General features: G+C 42.2%; 1 protein-coding gene across 1 annotated transcript; it reads left to right on the top strand.

The window, feature by feature from the left end:
- The first annotated feature begins 915 nt into the window (after positions 1-915).
- RP2 (RP2 activator of ARL3 GTPase) lies at positions 916-19,197 on the top strand. The gene is made up of 5 exons (XM_072849595.1): positions 916-1,138; positions 9,713-10,378; positions 11,990-12,104; positions 13,274-13,359; positions 16,604-19,197. Exons 1-5 carry the CDS (start codon positions 992-994, stop codon positions 16,685-16,687), a joined length of 1,098 nt encoding a protein of 365 aa, XP_072705696.1. The 5' UTR covers positions 916-991; the 3' UTR covers positions 16,688-19,197.
- The last annotated feature ends 544 nt before the right edge of the window (positions 19,198-19,741 follow it).

The raw sequence follows: 19,741 nt of genomic DNA, 5'->3' as shown, positions 1-19,741 counted from the left end.
GAGACAATTCTGAAGTCTCCCCCTCTACCCCCAGGAATCAAATCTGTAAAATCTTGGGGAAAATGTCTTTGGATGGTTGGCCAGTCTGATAAAAATTGTGATTTTTTTTTTCTCTGGGGGAAAAAAACCCCAAACAACAAACCACAACCCACATAAAAAGCCAGCCTATTTGCAAAGGAAGGCACAAAGCAGTAGGACACTGTGGGTTCTCACGCTGCCGCTTGCTGCTGGTGCTCTGACACACTTGGAAGAAGCCAAGGCAGTTCAAGAAGCAAAGCTTCTGGTGCAGTCCTCTCAGCAGCGTGAGCCCGGCATCCACACCTGCGGGGTCACACATCCAGAAGGGTGACGTGGTTGCCTACAATGCAGGTTGGTCGCATCGACAGAAAATGACTAGATGCAGGATTAGCCGGTTTGTGTTTACATGCCGCACCTGACATTTTACCTCCGACTTCTGCAGCTGAACCCGCGTACGGCTTCAGGCGGGACACGGGCTCCCACAGGCGGCAGCCGTTTCGCCCGTTAGGGTTGGTTCACGAGCAGTTACCGTGTCCTCCGACCCGCTGCGGAAGGGTCGCGCCCGGTGCCGGGGCAGCCCGGGGCCCGCTCCTGCGGGACGGCTGTGGGGACACCCTCACGGCGGGGGCGGTGGCAGTCACTGACAAACCGCTTCTTCCCGCTTCCCCCCGGTCCCCTCAGCCCTGGGAGTGCGCTGCCGGCCCCTCCCGCCTCCGGCTGGGCCTCTCCCCGTGTCAGACAGGGCCCCGTCCCCCCCGCCGGCGGCGGCGGCAGACGCCTCCCGGCCCGCCCGGTGACGGTTGGGGCGAGGCGGGACGGGGCGGGGTAGGGGGAAGTGTCGCGGTCGCTACGGGAGACGGGGGGAAACCGGAAGCGGGCGGGGCGGGGCGGGGCGGCGAGGCGCTGCGCTGGCGCGCGCTCCCAGGCTCTCCCCGCGGGCCGGCCGGGCGGCGGCGGTGCCGGTGTCGGTGCCATGGGCTGCTTCTTCTCCCGCCGCAGGAAGCCGGCCCAGGGCGGCCAGCAGCAGAAGCAGGCGGCGGCGGCGGCGGGGGGAGCCGGCCAAGACGCAGCGGCCGGCGAGGAGAAGGCGCCGCAGTACAGCTGGGACCAGCGAGCCAAGGTACCCCCCCGGCCGTTGTCCCCCCCGGCCGCGGGCAGCTGCCGCCGGGGCGGGCTGGGTCTGGGCGGGGGTATCGGCTGTCTTGGCGGGCAGCGCCTCGCCCTCTTCTGCCGCCCGGGCTTTGCGGGGCTGTAGCCGTGGCAGGGCCCCTGCGCCGGGCGGCGGCCGCTCGCCACGGGGGCGAGGGTGCGCCCCGGCAGGGAGCTCGCCTGCCCCGGTACCGCTGTTACGGCTCGGTCCGCGCAGTTCAGTGCGTTTATTTTAAAAGTAAAAAAGTATTTAGCCGAAGGATTTTACCAGGCAGTCTCAAACTGTGCCAGCGGAGAGGGCGGCACACGGGATCCTGTGGCTGCCGCCCGTGCGAGCAGCGGTGCCCGGTCAGGCCGTGGCCCGGCGGCGTCTGCTGCCGCTTCACCGTGGGGACAGGGCGGTGGCCGCCAGCTTGGCTGTGACAGCCACGGCGGGTGGGGGGGGAGCTCACGTCTGTCCGTCTGCCGTCGGGATTTCGGATGCAGCTTGGAGCCCCGTGGGTGCGTGCTTCACCGCAGCACCCCAGTGTAACGGCGGCTGGTGGGCAGCTGGGTGGCTGTTCGTGCCTCTCTGAGCTCACGTCCCGCGCCTGGTATTTCAGTGGAGGCACAAAACTTGTGTCTTATGTCCTGAGTGTCAATAACATTTATTCTTCCCGCTTGGCTGTTTGGGTTGTTTGGGTTTTTTTGTTGTTTAGGTTGTGTTTTTTGGGTGGGTTTTTGTTTTGTTTTTAAAGCTAGGGGAACTAGAACTAGCCTGTCAGTCCCTGAAGTGACAGCTGAAGACAGCTCCTTCCCAGTGCTGTTTCCTGACCTGTTGAAGGCAATCACAAAGTCTCAAGCAGGACAGCACTTAGGTGCAGGATTACATGTATTTCTTCCTACCCTCGTTTCAAGTTTCACTTCCTAAATACATCATGACATCATAGCCCTGCTAGGTCTCGCCTCCTCTCCAGCTGCCTTTGGGTGGGGGAAGGAGAAAATGGGGCAGGCCATAAACTTAATTGATGTGGTTTTAACAAACAAAATCATCAAACCTTTAGGCCATATTTTACAAGTGTAGAAAAGAAAATGTGTGAACTTATTTGAATGCTTAGGTTGCTTGTTTTTTAAACTTGGCCAGGTGCTTTAGGGTGTCCCTTAAGTCTTCCAAGTAGATTAAGACAAGCTCAGATGGAAATGAGCTAGAGAGCGTGCACATGGCCCGGAGGAATCAATTCCTTGAGGATAAAGACGATTGATCTGTGTTGTGCTTGTTGCTTTGACTTGCTAGTGGATAGTTGCAGTGCAGCGTTGGAGAGAGAAGGGGAGAATAGCAGCCTCTTACTTGTACAGAGGCTGCTCTCACAGGAGAGGGCTGTACCAAAAGTGTATTTTAGAGTAGCAGAACAAATCTTAGCTCTGTGCAAAAGTACATTACTAAATGAGCATTTGAAATCATATGATTTAATCTTAGAGCAAATTCATCAGCTGCAGCTCAACTTACATGAGACGTTTTACTCCATCTGCTTATATGGTCCTAACTTCTAAAACTAACAGGAGGAAAGTCAGGATGTAGAAACACTTGATTCAGAGAACAGCCAACCTTGTTACTAAGGAGATGGCTGTTGTTAACATGCTGGAAGTAGGTTCCAGCTAACAGACGAGGCTATTACAGCACCAACAATCTATCTCTGTGGAGGAAAAAAAAGCATGTGATGTATTGCATGTACAACAGCTTCCCCCTTTTCTATAAAAGACTGTGAGAAACCAGAAGAATCGGTGAGGTTGGGTTGTGCTACTGAACTGCGGAAGCTGTCAAATTAACCGCTTAATTTTGTACTGTACAGCTCAAGAACGGCTATTTAACATTTAAGCCCATTTCTCTTGCTCTTTGCAGCCATATCTTTCATTGGGCTTTTGGGTGTATGCTTAGTACGTTAAACCAGGAAAGCAGTACTGAGACACCTGGTCTGAGGTAAAGGAATACTGAGCCCTTAGTGTGCTAAACTTGTTGATTCCAGTTTGCATTAAGTGATACTAAGTCAGTGCTAATGTAGTAGCTTTAAGTATTGTTTCTGATACATTATCTTGTTGTCTATTGCTTTCTCATTTCTGATGCATCACATGTATTATACTTACTCATTTCACAATTTGCATTTGTACACAAAGTTAGGTTGAAGTCAGTCGGAAAACTTGTGGCATCAAGACTCCTTTTTGTTCATCAAGTGCATTGAATTGTATTCTGAACCCAGAAGACCTCAACTGTGTCAACAGATGTGCTAGTGGTCTTTTGATGTTCATTTCCCGTTACTTTTAATAATGTGTCAACGCACCATTTAGGTTGGGGATGTGTTTCTAATTCTAGGCTCTCCTACTCGTGATGCAGTTTTGGTTATATAGTGCAGTTCTGCAAACAGGTTTGGCAATTGCCTACAGTTCTTGTAAGCTATCCTCTGTACATTCTTACAGGTGTGTAAGTCTTGCTGCTCACAGACTCCAGCTGTCTTCCTGTAAACTAATGCCATGCTGATACTCTTACTGTAGGCAGAAGAATGTAGGCATGCTCATGTGCATGCTTGTCTGATTAGGGGTGTGAAAAGAGGTGCTAGCTGACAGCTGTGCTGGAAGAAGCTCTGAACCTGAGGAGTTCCTCCAGTAAAACTATTTCTTCTGCTTCTGAAGGACAGCATTGTTAGTGTAGTCTATTTTAATTGTGCTCTGGTGGCAAAAGATTATTAGTATTGGTACTGTCTGCTGGTGTAGACCTAGCCAAAGAGTAATATGACAATATCCTGGTGACCATGTAACTCCTGTGTAACAGTCCTGAAAATGGACTGTGTGGTAGAAAACTCCAAATACAAAGTATTACAAGATGGTGATAGTTGAATTGAAATTAAGGAAAGTATATGAATTTGAGGGGCCTTTTCAGATTTCTACATGACCTCATTTAAGTGAGGTCAGAAGTCTGTGTTTTTAAGGTAGGCAAAAATTAATGACATTTAGATTGCATCATAAGTCTGCTGGGATCTCTAATGCTTGCTGACCCTTGGGTCCAGAGAACTGTGTGAAGATGGTGCAATAGAAGAATCAAAGGATCGGCTTGTCTTGAAAACAGAAGAGAAAAGGATGAGTGTTCAGTTTCTTGCTGCTCTGGGATTCTTAGTCTGGGAGAATAAGTAGAGCACAGTTTATTACAGAGTCTGTTATTGCTGCACTGCATCCTGGGGACTTGTCATGTCTTGATGTCATTGGGCTGTCATGAGAGTCCCCTTCTGACCAAGTGTGGGAGAGGAACTTGGTGGTGCTTGGCCCTCCTCAGCCTTCCTCAGCTCGGTTTCCACCTGGAATGTAAGATTGTATTTCTGCTCCTGGTCTCCCTTTTCCTTTCCTACCTTACTACCTTCTGGGTGACTAATGTTGTTTACATGTGTGACCAGAGTGATAAGTACAGCAGTACCTGAATATGGCTACATATGGACAGGAACTGGGGTTTTGTGTCTTGTGATGGCAGATACACCCACTTGCTTTGACCTCCTCTGCGGGAGAAGAAACACAAAAACCTGCATCATCTTTTTTGCTGTTGTCTCATGTTTAAAGAAGTAGGATTAGATTAATTATGATCGCAACGGCATTTAAAGCTTACAGGGACTTTCCTTCCCATATGGTTTTTCCTTCTAGAAGGAACAAGTAAGGTTTTGTTTTATGTCAGCTGACTTGCAACTTAACTGTTTTAGTTGACAGGAAACATGCAGCTATTGTTGCTATATCAGGCTGTGATGGCTGTATTCAAACAGTTTAAAAAAAACCTCAGAGGTGTAGCTGTCTACGTAAATCATAGATAGTCTTTTGTTAGTTACCTTACATTTGAGGATTCTGCTAGAATGGTCTGAGCTGACGTGGACATCCTGAACTATCTAGATCTCATTTAAGTAGCCACTTTATATTTTATTTTGGAATATAAATAAAATCACTTTCATCTTTTTCTTTTCTTTTTTGTCTAACTAGGCAGTGAAATATTTTGTCCTTAAATCCAGTGCATCTCCCTTAGGCTTCCCAGTGCTCCAGAAGAACTACTGCTGTATTTCTCAAAACGTAGTCTATGAACTGAGAAACAGTCAGCAAGTTCATATTAAACAACATTTCCACTTAAGTCAGATATAGGCATGTAGTACCTTCCTTTCTTCTTCCTCTTCTCCTATCTGCAGTATTTGGCAATGGTTTGTTGCTCAGAAAGGTATGAGAATGACTGTTTTATGCTATTACGGGTACTCTGGAAGAGGGGGAAGATTACAAAGAATAGAATGAAATGTGCATTCTGACTGTTGTATTGGCCACATTTAAAGCCAAGGTGTACAGGAGATGCTCCAAGATGAAAAACTGTATGCTAGTCACTGGAACCTGTACATGTTGTCCCTCTTTCCACCTTTTCTTGTTGCCTAAGAATCTAGAAATCTACCAGGGGTGAGTAACTTCAACAAACAGTCTCCAGAGAATGTTGCAACTCAGTGCTTAAGGGCACCAATCCCATGAAAGTATCAATATGCAGAAGTGTCTAGGCCTGGGAATGCACTTTTCCTGCTTATTTCCTTTCTGTTAATTCCCCTACTGATAAAAATAGCACATAAAGCCTCTTAAGTTTGTGTGCCTACCCTATAGCTGCAGCTTTTAATGTTACTGGGTCAGCAGCCAATTCTTGTATGTCATCGACTGTATATAAGTCCATAGCTGACCCACCATCTGTTGTGATTTAGAGAGATAGGGAATGATTTTTTTGAGAATGATATTTAAAAGAGAAGACCTTAGTGTAAGTGGTTGAGAAAGACTTTACAAATTATTGTTTGCTCAGCAGGCTAGACCCAGGTACCTAGGGGAGAACCGTAATCCATTAAGAACAGCAGTACCTTCTCATATTTGTGGTGGCATATAATTGCTGACTAAAACTCCTTTCCTGATAGAACTGGTGAAAAAGTCTTAGGACATAAACTCATGCCAGAAAGAGTTCAAGAAGCTGCTGGGATCCTTGGTGATTCTAGGCACAGTTACCACTAAAAACTGTGAGGGTCTGGTACTTCTAAGTCTTCTTCCAAATGGGAGCTGCCTAGTCTTGGTGCCAGTTAACTGGATAATGGTGGCTGAAGAGATGTACGTCATCTGCAGCCTTCACATCTGGCCTCTGACCTCCTTGCAAGACAAGCGTTTGCAGGAAGGAAAGCTGCTTAATACACCTTCCACTTGTTGCAGCAGAACTTCCTAGAGTTCAAAGCAACCATGACAAACTTCTGTTTGCCTTCACTTCTCTCCTTTCTTTGTTCTTTAAAATCCCTGTTCCTTACAATTTGTCCTCCAGTCCCTTGTAACAGAGTTATCACCAATGTCACCACTGATAACCGAAGATGAGACTTCTGTACCTCTGTTGAGGTGAAAGAATATTGTGTAAGCAGGGATTACTGTTTCGTCACTGGATCTGGTTATTTTAGCTTACTCTATGGAGTAATTCCTTAACCTGTGCATAGCACTTCTGTTAGAAGGTTTCAACTCTTGAGCTGTGCCCATAGCTATTAATGCACGACTCGTATGTACTCCAAAAACTCTTTAAATTCAGCTGAAAGCATTAAAAGTTGCCTCTATAAATACTGTCATCATTTGGACTTATACCAGCCTGAGGGGGAAAAAAGACATTTAAAAATGTATTAAGGGATGGAGAGTAAAGCATCTGTCTGGGTGAGATGGGTGGATTTGGACAAAGTTCTTTGAAGCTTTATCCAAATGCAAAGGATAAATAGATGAGTTATCAAGCAGTTGATTTTTGCTGACCTGCCACATACTTAAGATTTTACAGCAAAAGTTGCACCAGATGAACAGGCAGAGAAATCTACATAGCCCTGGTTATGGTTGTATGAGGCTGCAGATGTTACCTTCTTCTGTTGCTTTTGGTTTTCCTAGCCTGCTTTTTTGCTATGTTGCTGAGACAGAGCTTAAGAAGCAGTTAGTGCTGACTGTCAGGGGAAGGAAGGTGGACGCAGTGATTTTAATATTAACCTGTTGATGATAGCTGCAGAATTCAGAGCTGGTAAGCATGAAACTCTGCAATGAGCATATTAGCAGCTGTTGGATGCATCCTCAAAATTATAGTTCTGCCTTCACATTATTTTCTCTGGCCTGTTTCTTTTACCCAGGGGAAGTGAAACATTCAGATCCGCTACAGTCTCTTGGGTTACACCCCCCCCCCCCCCCGCTAGGGCAATAACCCAGTGTGGGGAGAGAGTGTTAAATTGATTTCATTCAGTCCCTCCAGTCTGTACGGCAGTGTTAGTTAATAAATACTCTTGGTCTGTAAAAATAAAACTGCACAGTGAAATTAAATTAAATTGGCAAACTCCCTAGCATGGTGAACAAACTGAGAAGTAAGAGTTGTGTCAGTGCAGAACTCTTAATTCATGTCAGGGAAATAAAATTGAGCTCCTGAATCTGGTAACAAGCTGACTTTTTTTATCATTAAACTGAAGTACCACTCTTTCTCAAGCGCTCTCATTTGAAACGGTCTTTAAGCTGTGGGTTAGCTGACTAACCAGTGTTTTTCACCTAGGCCTAAATAAAATTGCAAGGTGAAGTTGAAGTTTCACACATCTCTGTAATGGCCGTGGTGTACGATGAGCTAGTGCTGCTTCAGAAGCTTTTTAGAGCAGAGCAATTTAGAAGGACACGCTTAGGTGCCAACTTTCAAAAAAGCTGTAAGTTCCGGAAACTTTGAACTTCTCCTTCCTAAGAGAAGTAACTGTACCTCTGTACCCTGTTTTGAAAGCGGTAAGCCTGTCTCCCAAGGTTATTAAAAAAAAAACAAAAAAACCCCAAACAAACAAACAAAAACGCCCAAAAACCCCAACCTCAACATTATATATACATAAATGTTCTAGGAGATGCCTGGGAAGGATGTGTCCAAAAGCAATTTTGATACTTACATTCTCAAGTATGAGAGAATATGTGTATAAATATCTTATATGTGAATCAAATATGTAACATTACATGAGACTTAAGACCTTGGAGGGTTTGAATCCTAATCATACTGTGTGGCTGAGTCTCCATGCTGTATCCCTTATCATTTGAGCCTCCCAATTTTATTTGTAACTCTTCCAGCTAACTTTCCTGGATGTGTATGACTGGTATTAAATATGATTGAGGGGAGATTTCTAGGAAGCCATCTTTATTGTCTCAACTTGCATTTTATTTGGAAGATTCATCAGCTGCAAACCTCCTTTCCTGTCCGGAGGTCAGATGTGTTGTCTGTAAAGGAGTATGTTTTATTGGTTGGTAGAGACTTTTAGCTTCCATTAGCTGTTCTAGACAAAAGCTACCTAGGCTGAGCTGGTTTAGTGACTGTCTGGCACTACCCCATCCTGGTTTATGCCTTTTTCTGGTCTCTAAATCTCATGTAAATGTTTGAACTGCTGAAGAGGAAGGGCAGGAGGAGGAGTTTCTTACAAATTGGGCTATCCAGAAACTGTTGTAATGCATTAACACTGATTACAGTGCAGCAAGCTTTAGGGACCTCGGGCTGATAATCAGATAGCAGGTTTGTGAGGTGGTCTTGTGTTAGGCTAGTTCAGGTACTTGTATACTTCTGAGTGCTATTTTAATAAGCTTTCACAAGAGGGCAGAGTCGAATTTGCTCTGGGAAGCGTAATTGTCTTGACTTATGTATATCTAGAAATTACCCAGCTCAGATTCCTTTGGCGTTACGACGGCACCGCCTGTATTATTCGTGCTGTCCACCTGTATCACATACCATCCTGCGTGCTGCGTGGCTCTTCAGTCTCTGCTCCCCAGCGGAGAGTCCCAGGGAAAACCACAGCCTCTCTCAAGTGACCCTCCCTGGCGTGGGGATGCTGGAGTGTGGAGGAGGAGAGGTCTGTAACCAGCACTACCAGCGTTTGCTTGTTGGTCGGAGCTAAAACAATCACGTAGCTGTCGTTAGCACACAAAAATCTTGTAGTCGTTAGCACAAGATAATGCTGTGGCACAGATAAGCAAGCTCTTTGTAGTTTGCAAACGTAATAAAGGAGATACCGCTTGAAAGCAGCAAGGTTTCCTTGCAATGTGTTGAGGTGTGGTAAAATATGACCAAGAAAGCTACTTGAAAAGGAAATACTGTGTATCTCTAGCTTTATGACTCTTCAAGTATGTTGGCCAATTCATTTATTACAGTTATTACAATAATACCCAGGACCATCATCCTTGTTGAAACAGTTCAGAGTCCACAGAGAAAACTAGCTCCCCCTGCCCCCTTTCTTTACTAGAGAACAAACTGAGTTAGGTTATTTTTTCTTGGAGCATCTCAGAAGTGTAGTTTCAATTCTTTGTTGTACCTCAATACTGTGCATTCCAGTAGTTTAGCTAAAAGAGCTTCTTCTGAGCTTTCATCACTCTTTGAAGAGTTTTCTGGCAGGTTATCCTGTACAATTCAGTGCTACCTCAATTAATGCAAGTGAATTGACATTTAGCATTATAATATTCTCTGTATGTGAAGACTTTAATGTTCCTTTTTTTTTTTTTCTTCCTCCTTCAGATTGACCCCAAAGATTACACTTTTTCCGGACTTAAAGACGAAACTGTGGGTCGACTGCCTGGAAAAGTAGCAGGGCAACAATTTGTCATTCAGGACTGTGAGAACTGTAATATCTACATATTTGATCATTCTGCTACAATCACTATTGATGACTGTGTAAACTGCCAAATCTTTTTAGGACCAATAAAAGGCAGCGTGTTTTTCCGTGACTGCAAAGATTGTAAATGCATAGTGGCCTGCCAACAGTTTCGCACTCGGGACTGCAGAAAGCTGGAGGTATTCTTGTGCTGTGCTACGCAGCCCATTATTGAGTCCTCCACAGGTATGAAATTCGGATGTTTCCAGTACTATTATCCTGAGCTTGCTTTACAATTTAAAGATGCTGGACTGAGCATCTTCAATAACACATGGAGCAACATCCATGACTTTACCCCTGTGTCAGGAGAAAATAACTGGGGCCTTTTGCCCGAGAATGCTCTAGTCCAAGATTATGTTCCTCTGCCCAGCTCTGAGGAGCTGAAAGCTGTCAGAATTTCTACCGATGCTACGAGGAGCATAATACCAATAACTCGAGGGCAGAGACAGAAAAGCAGCGATGAATCGTGTTTGGTCGTGTTTTTTGCTGGTGACTACACAACTGCAAATGCCAGGAAGTTAATTGATGAGGTAAGCAACCTTTGTCTGCATTCAGCTTTTTGAATTTCTAATTGGACTTTCCTCTTGGTAGCCTCCGGTGCTCCCTGAAGGGAGAACACAGAGGCTCTGCATGTCTGCTAACCATACCAAGCTTTCTGCACTGTTTAAAACCTTAAAGCAAGGTAAGAGACCGGAGCTCGTCTGATCAGACAGTTGTTTTACAGCTGACATCCTGTGACTGGCACATCTATCCTCTAATAGTTCCAGTGTACTTTTCCACCACGTCACACCAAAGCTACGTTCTGAAGAAAATGCGTAGTTGATGTGATGAACTTGGCCAAATGTAGAGTAAGTCATTGGCAATGCTTGTGAAAGGGATATAGCTAATTAACTTGTTAGCTTATTGCCCTGAAAATCACAGCTAACAAAACAGTCTGTCCTGAAAGTGTTTCCAATACTAACAGAGACTTTAAAAAAATAACATGTTAAATTGTATATCCCCCCCCGCCACCCAGTATTGGAATTTTTTTTCTGGAAGAGGCAGTGAGTATTTGTCATGGCTGGTCAAATGTCTTCAATTACTTAAATAGCTGGTGCTTTTTTTTTTTTTTCCTGTGAGGCAGCATCTCCCAAGCTTGGCTGAGTTTGGGCTTTCCTGGGACTAAAATCTAGAAGTGGCTGTCTGCTTTTAGCACCCTGGAGTGGCAGGGATGACAGAGCAGAGTCAGTAACCATGAGCTACAGCTTCTGAGAGAGGTATCTGCAAAAGCTGCCGATCGCAGTGTTGTGTGATCAACAAAACAATCTATGGAGCTCCTTCCCTTGGGCTTTCAACTGCAAGGAAAGAAAGCTGTAGGGTGTTCCCATGCTGCCCCCCCCACTGCCCAGTTGAATTTTTATGGAACTGAGTTACTAACACCTACTTGAGTGAAGGGAGGTAATGATACTTAGAGGTTGGGTTTTTTTCCTGCAGAACGAATAGCTACAGTAAAAAGGATCATAGATATGCTCTCCTGTGTTAGTATTTCTTTAGAAATTAGAGTTAAGAAGATGCTAAATGACTAGTTAGTGAGATTCTGTGGAAATCTTACTGCTCTGTAGATTAATGGATGCTTTGGAAGTACAAATACAGTTGCTCCTTCTCCACATGCTTTTAGTTTCATAGTAGATTGGAAGTAAAAAGCCGTGTGTGTTTGAAAGTTTATAACTTTTTTTCCCCAAAATGGAAAACTTCAGCAGTGGATAGATGAGAGTTTGAGCTAACGCTTGACTGAACTATTGCAGACTAATGAGAACTAACTGCTTGGCTCCAGATGCTGAATGCTTTTAACTCCCATTAGTTTCAGCTTGTGAGGGATTGTGGGGAAAAAACCACAACCCTAGGCCATAATATAAAACAAAAATGTTCACATTTACTCCTCTAGGTGCACCAGGGCAGAGGAGAAAATCTGGATGAATGGAATGAAAATAAACAGAAATGTAGAAAAAGCAAATGGTCTTTGAAAAGAGCAAAAAGGGTCCCTTTGCTCTGTGGCTTAATGTGTATGGGGAAAATGGGTCTATTCCAGTGTAGTCTGGATACTTGAGCTGAACTCTATGCCTTAGAAGCATTTTTAACATGAATTCTTTCTCTGTTAACAGATGACTGGCAAAGGCTTTCAGCTGGTACAGACTAAGGAAGTCTCCATGAAGGCAGAGGATGCTCACAGAGTTTTCCAGCAGTGTGCATCAGAATTCATTCCACTGCTTGAAAAAGGTGAGTTTGTGTTGTTTTCTTTCTCTTCTGGATATAGAAATCTAGCTGTCACTGGAGAGTTCTGGAGAAGAAAGAGGAATGAAGGAGAAATTTCTGTTTCAAGGGCATAGTGTAAAGCCAGTTAAGATAAGTTTTGGAAGCCTCAATCAGGCCCTAAATCAGCCAAAACTCCTGAAGGCATGAGAAAAGAGCTATTCCACATGTATTTTGCAGCTCTGCCCCCCCCTCTAGTGGTCCAACCGCATAGCTGAGGAGCAGTAGCACATGCAGATCTGAGGTGGTCAAAAGAAGCTCATGCTTTTAGACTATTTCTAACTTGTCACCGTTGCTGCTCAGCCACCTAGATGTTCAGTGTTTTTGTATACATATTTAAGCAAATCAGTATAGATATGTATAAAGCAGGTAAGTGTTAAATTTCTGTTTATAACTAGCGTACTGTCAGAGTATTTCACAAGCCTTTTTATTGATCTGACTGTAATTGGTTTTTGTCTCTTCCTGCAGAAGCACTGACATCTTGGCATCCGTTATGTGCTAAAGCTCAATACACGCTCCCAAACTTAGTAGCAACATGTAGTTTTTTCATAATAACGTAAGAGGTCTGGGATGCTCATTGCAAGAATAGGGCAAAAGTTTTTGTATTTATCAGATGACAGTCTAGTTTAAGGGCTATTTTGCACCCGTGTGGGAAGAAATAACATGTTCAGAATGAAACCAGAGAAAGGGGATCTGCAAATAGTGGGTGAGAACACGTCTAAAAATCAGGCAGTTTGCTATCTTGGGACTGAGGCAAAAACGCCTGAATGACTCAGTCCTACTCCAGATGTCTGTGAAATGGCTCACTATTTGAGCAGTATAGTCTGACTCACTTCCATGATGCCCTGTGCTCCTTAGCATTTTTGTGCCATTGCTGCCTTTCAAGAAGTAAAACTGGAATCCTGCCAGAGTCTCTGCAAAAATGAGCATGGAATTGCAGATATTTTCTTCTCAGATAACACTGTACTTTGAAGCTATGGTTAAGTGTTTTTAGTTCTTTATCTGCATTATGGCTGCTCAAGCAAAAACCATGAAATGCTGCTTGCAAGCTTCACAATCCCCTATGGGTTGAGAAATCTACTGTTTTGATGCCAAGCTTAAAAGTAATATTGATTCTGGATGAAACTGTCTTCTAGGTCCAGTGGTTGCTTTGGAGTTCAATGGAGATGGTGCTGTGGAAGGATGTCGAAGCACTATAAATGATGTTTTTAGTGGGACCAAGGTAAGCTGGTGTATTGCTTTATTGGCAGAAGATGTTACAGAACGCCTAGGATACTCCATGATCAAGCTGTAGTGTTGACATACTGCACAATCTTTTTAGGTTTCTGAATAGTAAAATCTGAATATCCTATTTTTTTTGTTGTTGTTTTGGTTTTTGTACTCAAAACTGAAGTTGCTTGTTGGAGACAAAAATTGCCCTAGGAAAGAGAGTACTAAATCCCCATATCTATTGAAGAATAGAAGATTTCCACTTAAAACTGTTATTTCACATAATAGTGGAAACAAGTTATGTAAATATAGTAGGGAAAAGCTCTGCTCCAAGTCTTGTACTGAAGTCTGCTTTGTGATGTCCTAGTCTATTAAACCCTGACGAAGATAGTATGATGGGATTTCTACTTTTTTCAAGGTTTACTTTTGCTGTGTAGGATATTGCAGAATGCCTTCCTTCAAAGGCACTTCTCTTTTTTCTTTTGTCAGCTTGTTTTGTTGTAGCTTCTTCACACCATACCTCCTCTTTGCTTGCTGGACCCATTTATCTGAATTGCAATGGTTTTGAGAAAGTTTCTGGAAACAATTAGAGCACTCCTGGTAATGAGAAAGTGACAAACCCTTTGCTTTCAAGCAGCTGTTCAAAGAAGACTAGAATGTCTTTGGGACATAGTGTCCATACAGCTCCTTGCTGTCTTTCAGTTCCTTTTGAAAGAGTTACTTGGAACTAGACTGCCCAGTTTCTGGAAAACAGTCATCTTGTTACAAGTCATCTCAAATGCAGCTAATGTTTGTTTTTTTTGTTTGCTATTGCACCAGCAAAAACCTGATGTGTAGTGGGCCTTAATTTGGTGCTCTCAGTCTGGAGAATACCAGAACTACAGTCTGGGCAGTGTTGTGATATTACTGATTCTTTCTTGTGACCCAAAAGTCATCACTGCAAATTTTACCATAAAAATGGCCTCTTTAAGCAGGCGGTTACAGTTACTTTTTTTAGTGTGGTTAGCCTATTTTTTTCCATACAGAACAAAGCTGATACTGGGCAGGTAATTCACTGGTTCTAGATCTTCTTCTCTATTGAAAGACTGAAGTGATATTAATTATTAGAACAAATTTTTTTATTTTCCTCACTAAAATGACTAGCGTCTGTTTTTATAACACTATGAATGCCCTGATCTGAGATGCATCCAGAAACCTCAGACTGTGCGCTTCATGCTGTGAAGTAAGCATTGTTCTTGAAGGTGATCTGTAGTGTTTGGGTTCTGTTCCAAAGGTGAAATTGCTTACTGCATCTGGATTTAAAACTTCTGTTTACAGCCTGGTTCCATAGTAAAATCTACCTCACTTATTAAATACTTGCTGTACTGAATTAAGCAGCAGAACTGTGGGCTTCCTGAGAAGTATATATGTTTATTTAGATAAAATGTAACTCCAAAACTTCTGATAAACACTGAGTTTGTGCTCAGATCCCTAGATAATTGAATATCATGAGTATGTATTTTTTAGAAAATGTATTTCTTTCTTGGGACATAATTTAGAAGTAATTTAGGGAGTAACAAACTTCAGACTTATTCCTACTGGAAGGTTCAGGAATGCTCTATAAAATAGTTTCACCTCATTGTTGGCTGCCCTTATCGTGTTTGAGAGCTGTTATAGTGCTCAGAAAGAATTGTAGGTATCCTTGATCAAGAAACAATGACAAAAGCTCTTAGGAAGACACGTATCCTGTAAGACTTTGCAGGAGATTAATCTGCTTTTAAGCAGGTGGCTACATTTGCATTTGAAAACCACAGTTAAAAATTATTAAATTCATCCGTTAATAACATTAATCTCACCAAGTTTTTGTTTCTGAAATAAATCCAGTAAACAACTCTAGATACTCTAGTAAGGGTAGAGAAGTTCTTCAGCAATAGCACCACCAGAGTTTTTTGAGCTGTTTGGTAGAAACAACGTGTTACAAGCAGGGCTCTATGCTGTGCACTTAAGTGGGCTTCCTATTTGTGTGGACTAGGTATGTCTGACATTCTTTCTGGTGTGACCTTCTGCACTTTTTTGGCATGCTTTCTAGTATTGTTCTTCCGTCTCATCACTTATTCATAAAATACTCTGCAAAGTGTAAATCGTAATATCCTGGTAGGGAAGGATGCTGAAAGAAGGTGTTGAACTGTTGTGACCATGGTAGCAATCGCTGGTGCACCAAACAACTGCCAAATAATTAGTAGATGTTCTCAAGTCCCTTCAAACAGAAGTCTACCATGCATCCAAGCAACAGTCTAGGAAACTACTTGCTTTGTGATTTATTTTTTTTAATCAGAAATTTACTGGACAACAGGATTTTAATCTTAAAACATAGTTTAAGTAAACCAATTCAAGGAACTGTCATAGTTTACATTCACGTGGTATTCTGAGTTGAAGCAGAGAAGTGGTGACTGTAGGAGCATAGTCATCTGGAATAACTCATTCCTACAGTCCCAGTGCACTTCAGAACAGCTCAGCTGGCTCTGCCAACACTGATGTGTTAAGACAGCGATGATTTCCTCTTGAGGTATAGAAAATATAGTAAGAATTCAATTTAAGTGTTTGATCGAGGCTATCACTTGCATGTTGAGATTGATGAACAGCCACAACACTTTGTCTGTTACGCTGAGCTATTTGGGCATTGCCTAAGGCATTTGTAGTTGATTTGCTGAAAGCTTTCAAAGATGACTGTCCTAGAACTTGGACTTTCACATGCATTGATCAATTTTGCAAAATGCAAATGTAATTGAAGTTATTTTTAAAAAATCATCTGATGAAGAAGCAACTAAGTTTTTTGGGGGGAATATAGTGCAGGGGAGTCTTTCTTACAAACTCTGCCTTTCTGTTAAAGGAAAGCTTAATGGTAGTCTAAGGTTTTTGTGTGTTTGTTCCCCCCCCTGCCCCAGACAGAATTTGACTTTACCAAGAAAAATACATCTAACTGGACACTAGCTGAAGCTGTGACCCCTGCATAATTGAGCCCCAAACTTTTAATCCCCATCAGTGGAAAGCTAGGATTACTGCAGCTAGCATGTCCACTAGGAACAGGTTACAGTAACAAAGGGTGCGTCAGGGCTGAGAGAATTTTAGGACTATTCTAACACACAGTGGAAACCAACAGAGTTTTGCCTCTCATGAAATACAAAAATAAAAATAACCATTACTGGCTCTGAATGAGCAAAGACTACTTGAACCTCTCTATTAGGGATGCATAACTATTTCCTTGTTCAATAAAACAGGTTTTTGTATCGGAGAGCAAGGCGTCAGCGTCTCAAGATGTAGACAGTTTCTACAACTTTGCTGACATGCAGATGGGAATGTGAAGTTTAACATGAAGGTGTTCACGTATGTTTTGTCTCAGCACTTGGATGTCACGTGGCTTGAATATGGCAGTAGTATCTGAGAAGTTTTGTTGTTTGGTTTTGTATTTATCCTATATCCCTTTTATAAAGCTATCGGTGGTTTTAATACCATGTTACCTGAACTGGAGTAAATGGCATAGTTCCCCACATGTGTTGTGTTTGAAACTTATATTTCGACTCCAGAAACAATGGAGGTTTTCTACTAACTTTTTACAGTGATTTCTAAACTTCTATTGACACTTGAATGTTTCTTGTCAACATCTAATGGTAAGACATATTTGAAAAGTGCAATGCTGCTCCAAATTTGATGCAGTAGTAAGCATTATCTTTAACTCAGACACATTGTTTAGAAAATGCATTTATGTGAAACTCGCTGTTCAAAACTTTCCCACATGCAAATTTGTCTTCACTGGGGGCCAGGGAGGAAGCTGTAGTCGTTGACTTTTTCTGAAAGCCTCGTCTGAAATGAATTCTCCTTATAGCATGCTTTCAGAAGCAGTGTGGCATCTGGCTTATTCTGCTTCAACATCTTTTTTTGAATAAAGTTGGTTGCAGCGGCATTTATGCTGAGAGTTGTCATAACAGCATTCTGGTAAGTGAGCACTCACCAGGCTCTGCTGCTCTGAGGTGAATGCTGAGTGGAGTGCTCTGCTGAAGATGCTCCAAGGTCCACTCACAGGGTCTCTGGCAATAAAGCTGCCTCTGGTATTCCCAAGTCATGTATGGGATATACATGAGGTTCCCTTGGACTTCGAACAATGAGTCTCTGGCACTGTTTTTGTTTGCTAGAAGGGACGTACAGCAACCAGGAGTCAGAGAAAGGCTCTGATGGCATTAAAAAATCTCTTCCTCGCTAGGCCCCAGAAGGATTTTACACTCAGTAGTAGTACTGAAAATTTGGCTGTAAAGTACTACATGCTGCTGTAGGGTTTATTTTGGATTAATTCTAAAAACAGACTGAAGAAGTGCTACTAGCATTTTGCGAGATGCATTTGAATAGTGATCAGTAAGGATGCTTATTGCTATATAGTGCATATTAGAGTGCAAATCTGTATGGATATTAAATACATGACTGATTTATTTTTTCATACTACATCCTTACTGATTTTTCTACGTGAATGTAAAGCGTATGTCCAGGTTTACAAGCCCTCTGTAATACTTGAACAGATTGTGCGTGCAGACGCACAAAACCAAATTTCTTAATTAAAATTGTGGCTTGCCAATTTATGTAGCCTTTACAATCTATTGAATGTACTGGGGCTGTGTTGAGGTGCTAAAGCAATTATTTCCTCATTATGGTCATCTGTCAAAAGGGAAGATCTTGTGCGTCTTAACTGAAAATGAGTCTCGATTAATCAGATTCACAGCTCTGGAGCTCCAAAAGTGGGTGGCTAAAAACACATCTCTTTCTAATTTTTTAGAATTAGCACATGAAAGAATCTGTTCTCCTGAAATTCACAATTCTGTCATGCCCGAGAGATGTTCTGAGCTGTCACTTTGTTGCTACTAGGCAAATGCTTGCCCTTAGTTTAAACTATGTATCAAGAATATGTCCTTAGGAGCTCTTATTAAAGTAGATTAAATAAGGAAGAGTATCTCCTGAAGTCAATAAACCATTGGCATACTGAAGGTAAGAAAAATGTCACTTTTGTGAAATGTTTTTTTGTTTGACAAAGTGAAATAAAATCATACTGCCACCAGAATCTGACTGGTAGTGGAAATTACCACTTATTTGCACTTAGCCAGCCAGGATTTTTTTTTTTATATAACGTGTGAGGAGAGGCTGTGAAAACAGCTAAAAATCTTAGATCAGTCTCCAAAGTACTAGCGCAACTTGCCAATGAACATTTGCAGGAATTATTCTAGATGCATACAGTAAATGTATTTTTCTGGTATGGACAGTACATTAAAACTGTTTAATGTACTTCAGAACCGTCATTGTGTAATTTATCTAAGCAGTGCATATATTGGACCATCTTGATCTCTAAACTTTTACATATAATATTTCCAAACTTATACGCTGACACATGATTATATGTATGTTTATAGTTTATTTTTTGCATCATCAACCTGCTCTGGAAACAAAGTGCTAAATTGATTTTTGTGACTACTTTTGCTGAAGGACGGGATGACTGATTGAAAATTAATCTAGGCTTGAAACAGTGGAAAAACTTTTCTACATGGAAAAAGCAGAGTGTTGCTTTTTTTTTCCACACTGATAGCCTGCTTACCAACCTAAAGAGTTTTTAATAAAAAACCCCTAAATAATGAAGGAGTTTCTCAATCCAATTATTTATCTTTTTACTTCAATTTCTTGCTAACAGGTGTTAAGAACACTTCTAGCCTATGCATCAGGTATTGTATGCGTTACAGAATGGTACGTGCTTCATGTAGTCTTTGTACGTTTGTTGTATAGCTTTTTATGTAATTTGTATTGTACTGTGAATGTGATTCATAATAAACATTGAAAATCTAAACTCTGGATTCTGGAAAACTTTTTAAAATTATAAAATATTGCAAAACATAATTATGTTACATTAAGTATAAAAACTGAACTCCATGTTTAAATGGGGACTTTAAATAAATACTCACAGCTAATTGAAAATAAGCATTAACTCTGCAGTCATCCATCCTCCAAAAAAGGTGAATTTTTGACAGCAGGCTTTTTTCCCCCAAGTCACTGAAGATATGATTAACTTTACATTGCAATTTTCCTAGTAAAATATGGAAGAAGGTATTCTTATATCAAGCTGTAGAAATACAAGTACAGAGATTCCTGGATGGAGACTGTTAAAGCACTTCCCCCTGATCCGTGTGTGGATTTGGTTGTTCCTTTTTGTTTTGTTTTTCAACTTGTAAAAGTTTTGTGCTTTTTAACTGTACTTACCTGTACTTTTAACTGTACTTTGGGCACTAGATGCATGCTAGTGATGTGCTCAGAGCAAAACCAGATTGTGGTGGTTATACTAGTAGAATTGTTCATTTAGAAATCAATTCCTTTGTATATACCATTTA

Source organism: Ciconia boyciana, chromosome 1, assembly GCF_034638445.1.
Source record: "Ciconia boyciana chromosome 1, ASM3463844v1, whole genome shotgun sequence".
In the NCBI taxonomy this organism is placed as follows: domain Eukaryota; kingdom Metazoa; phylum Chordata; class Aves; order Ciconiiformes; family Ciconiidae; genus Ciconia; species Ciconia boyciana.
Note: the sequence above shows the minus strand (reverse complement) of the source record. Positions and strands in the feature narration are given on the sequence as shown.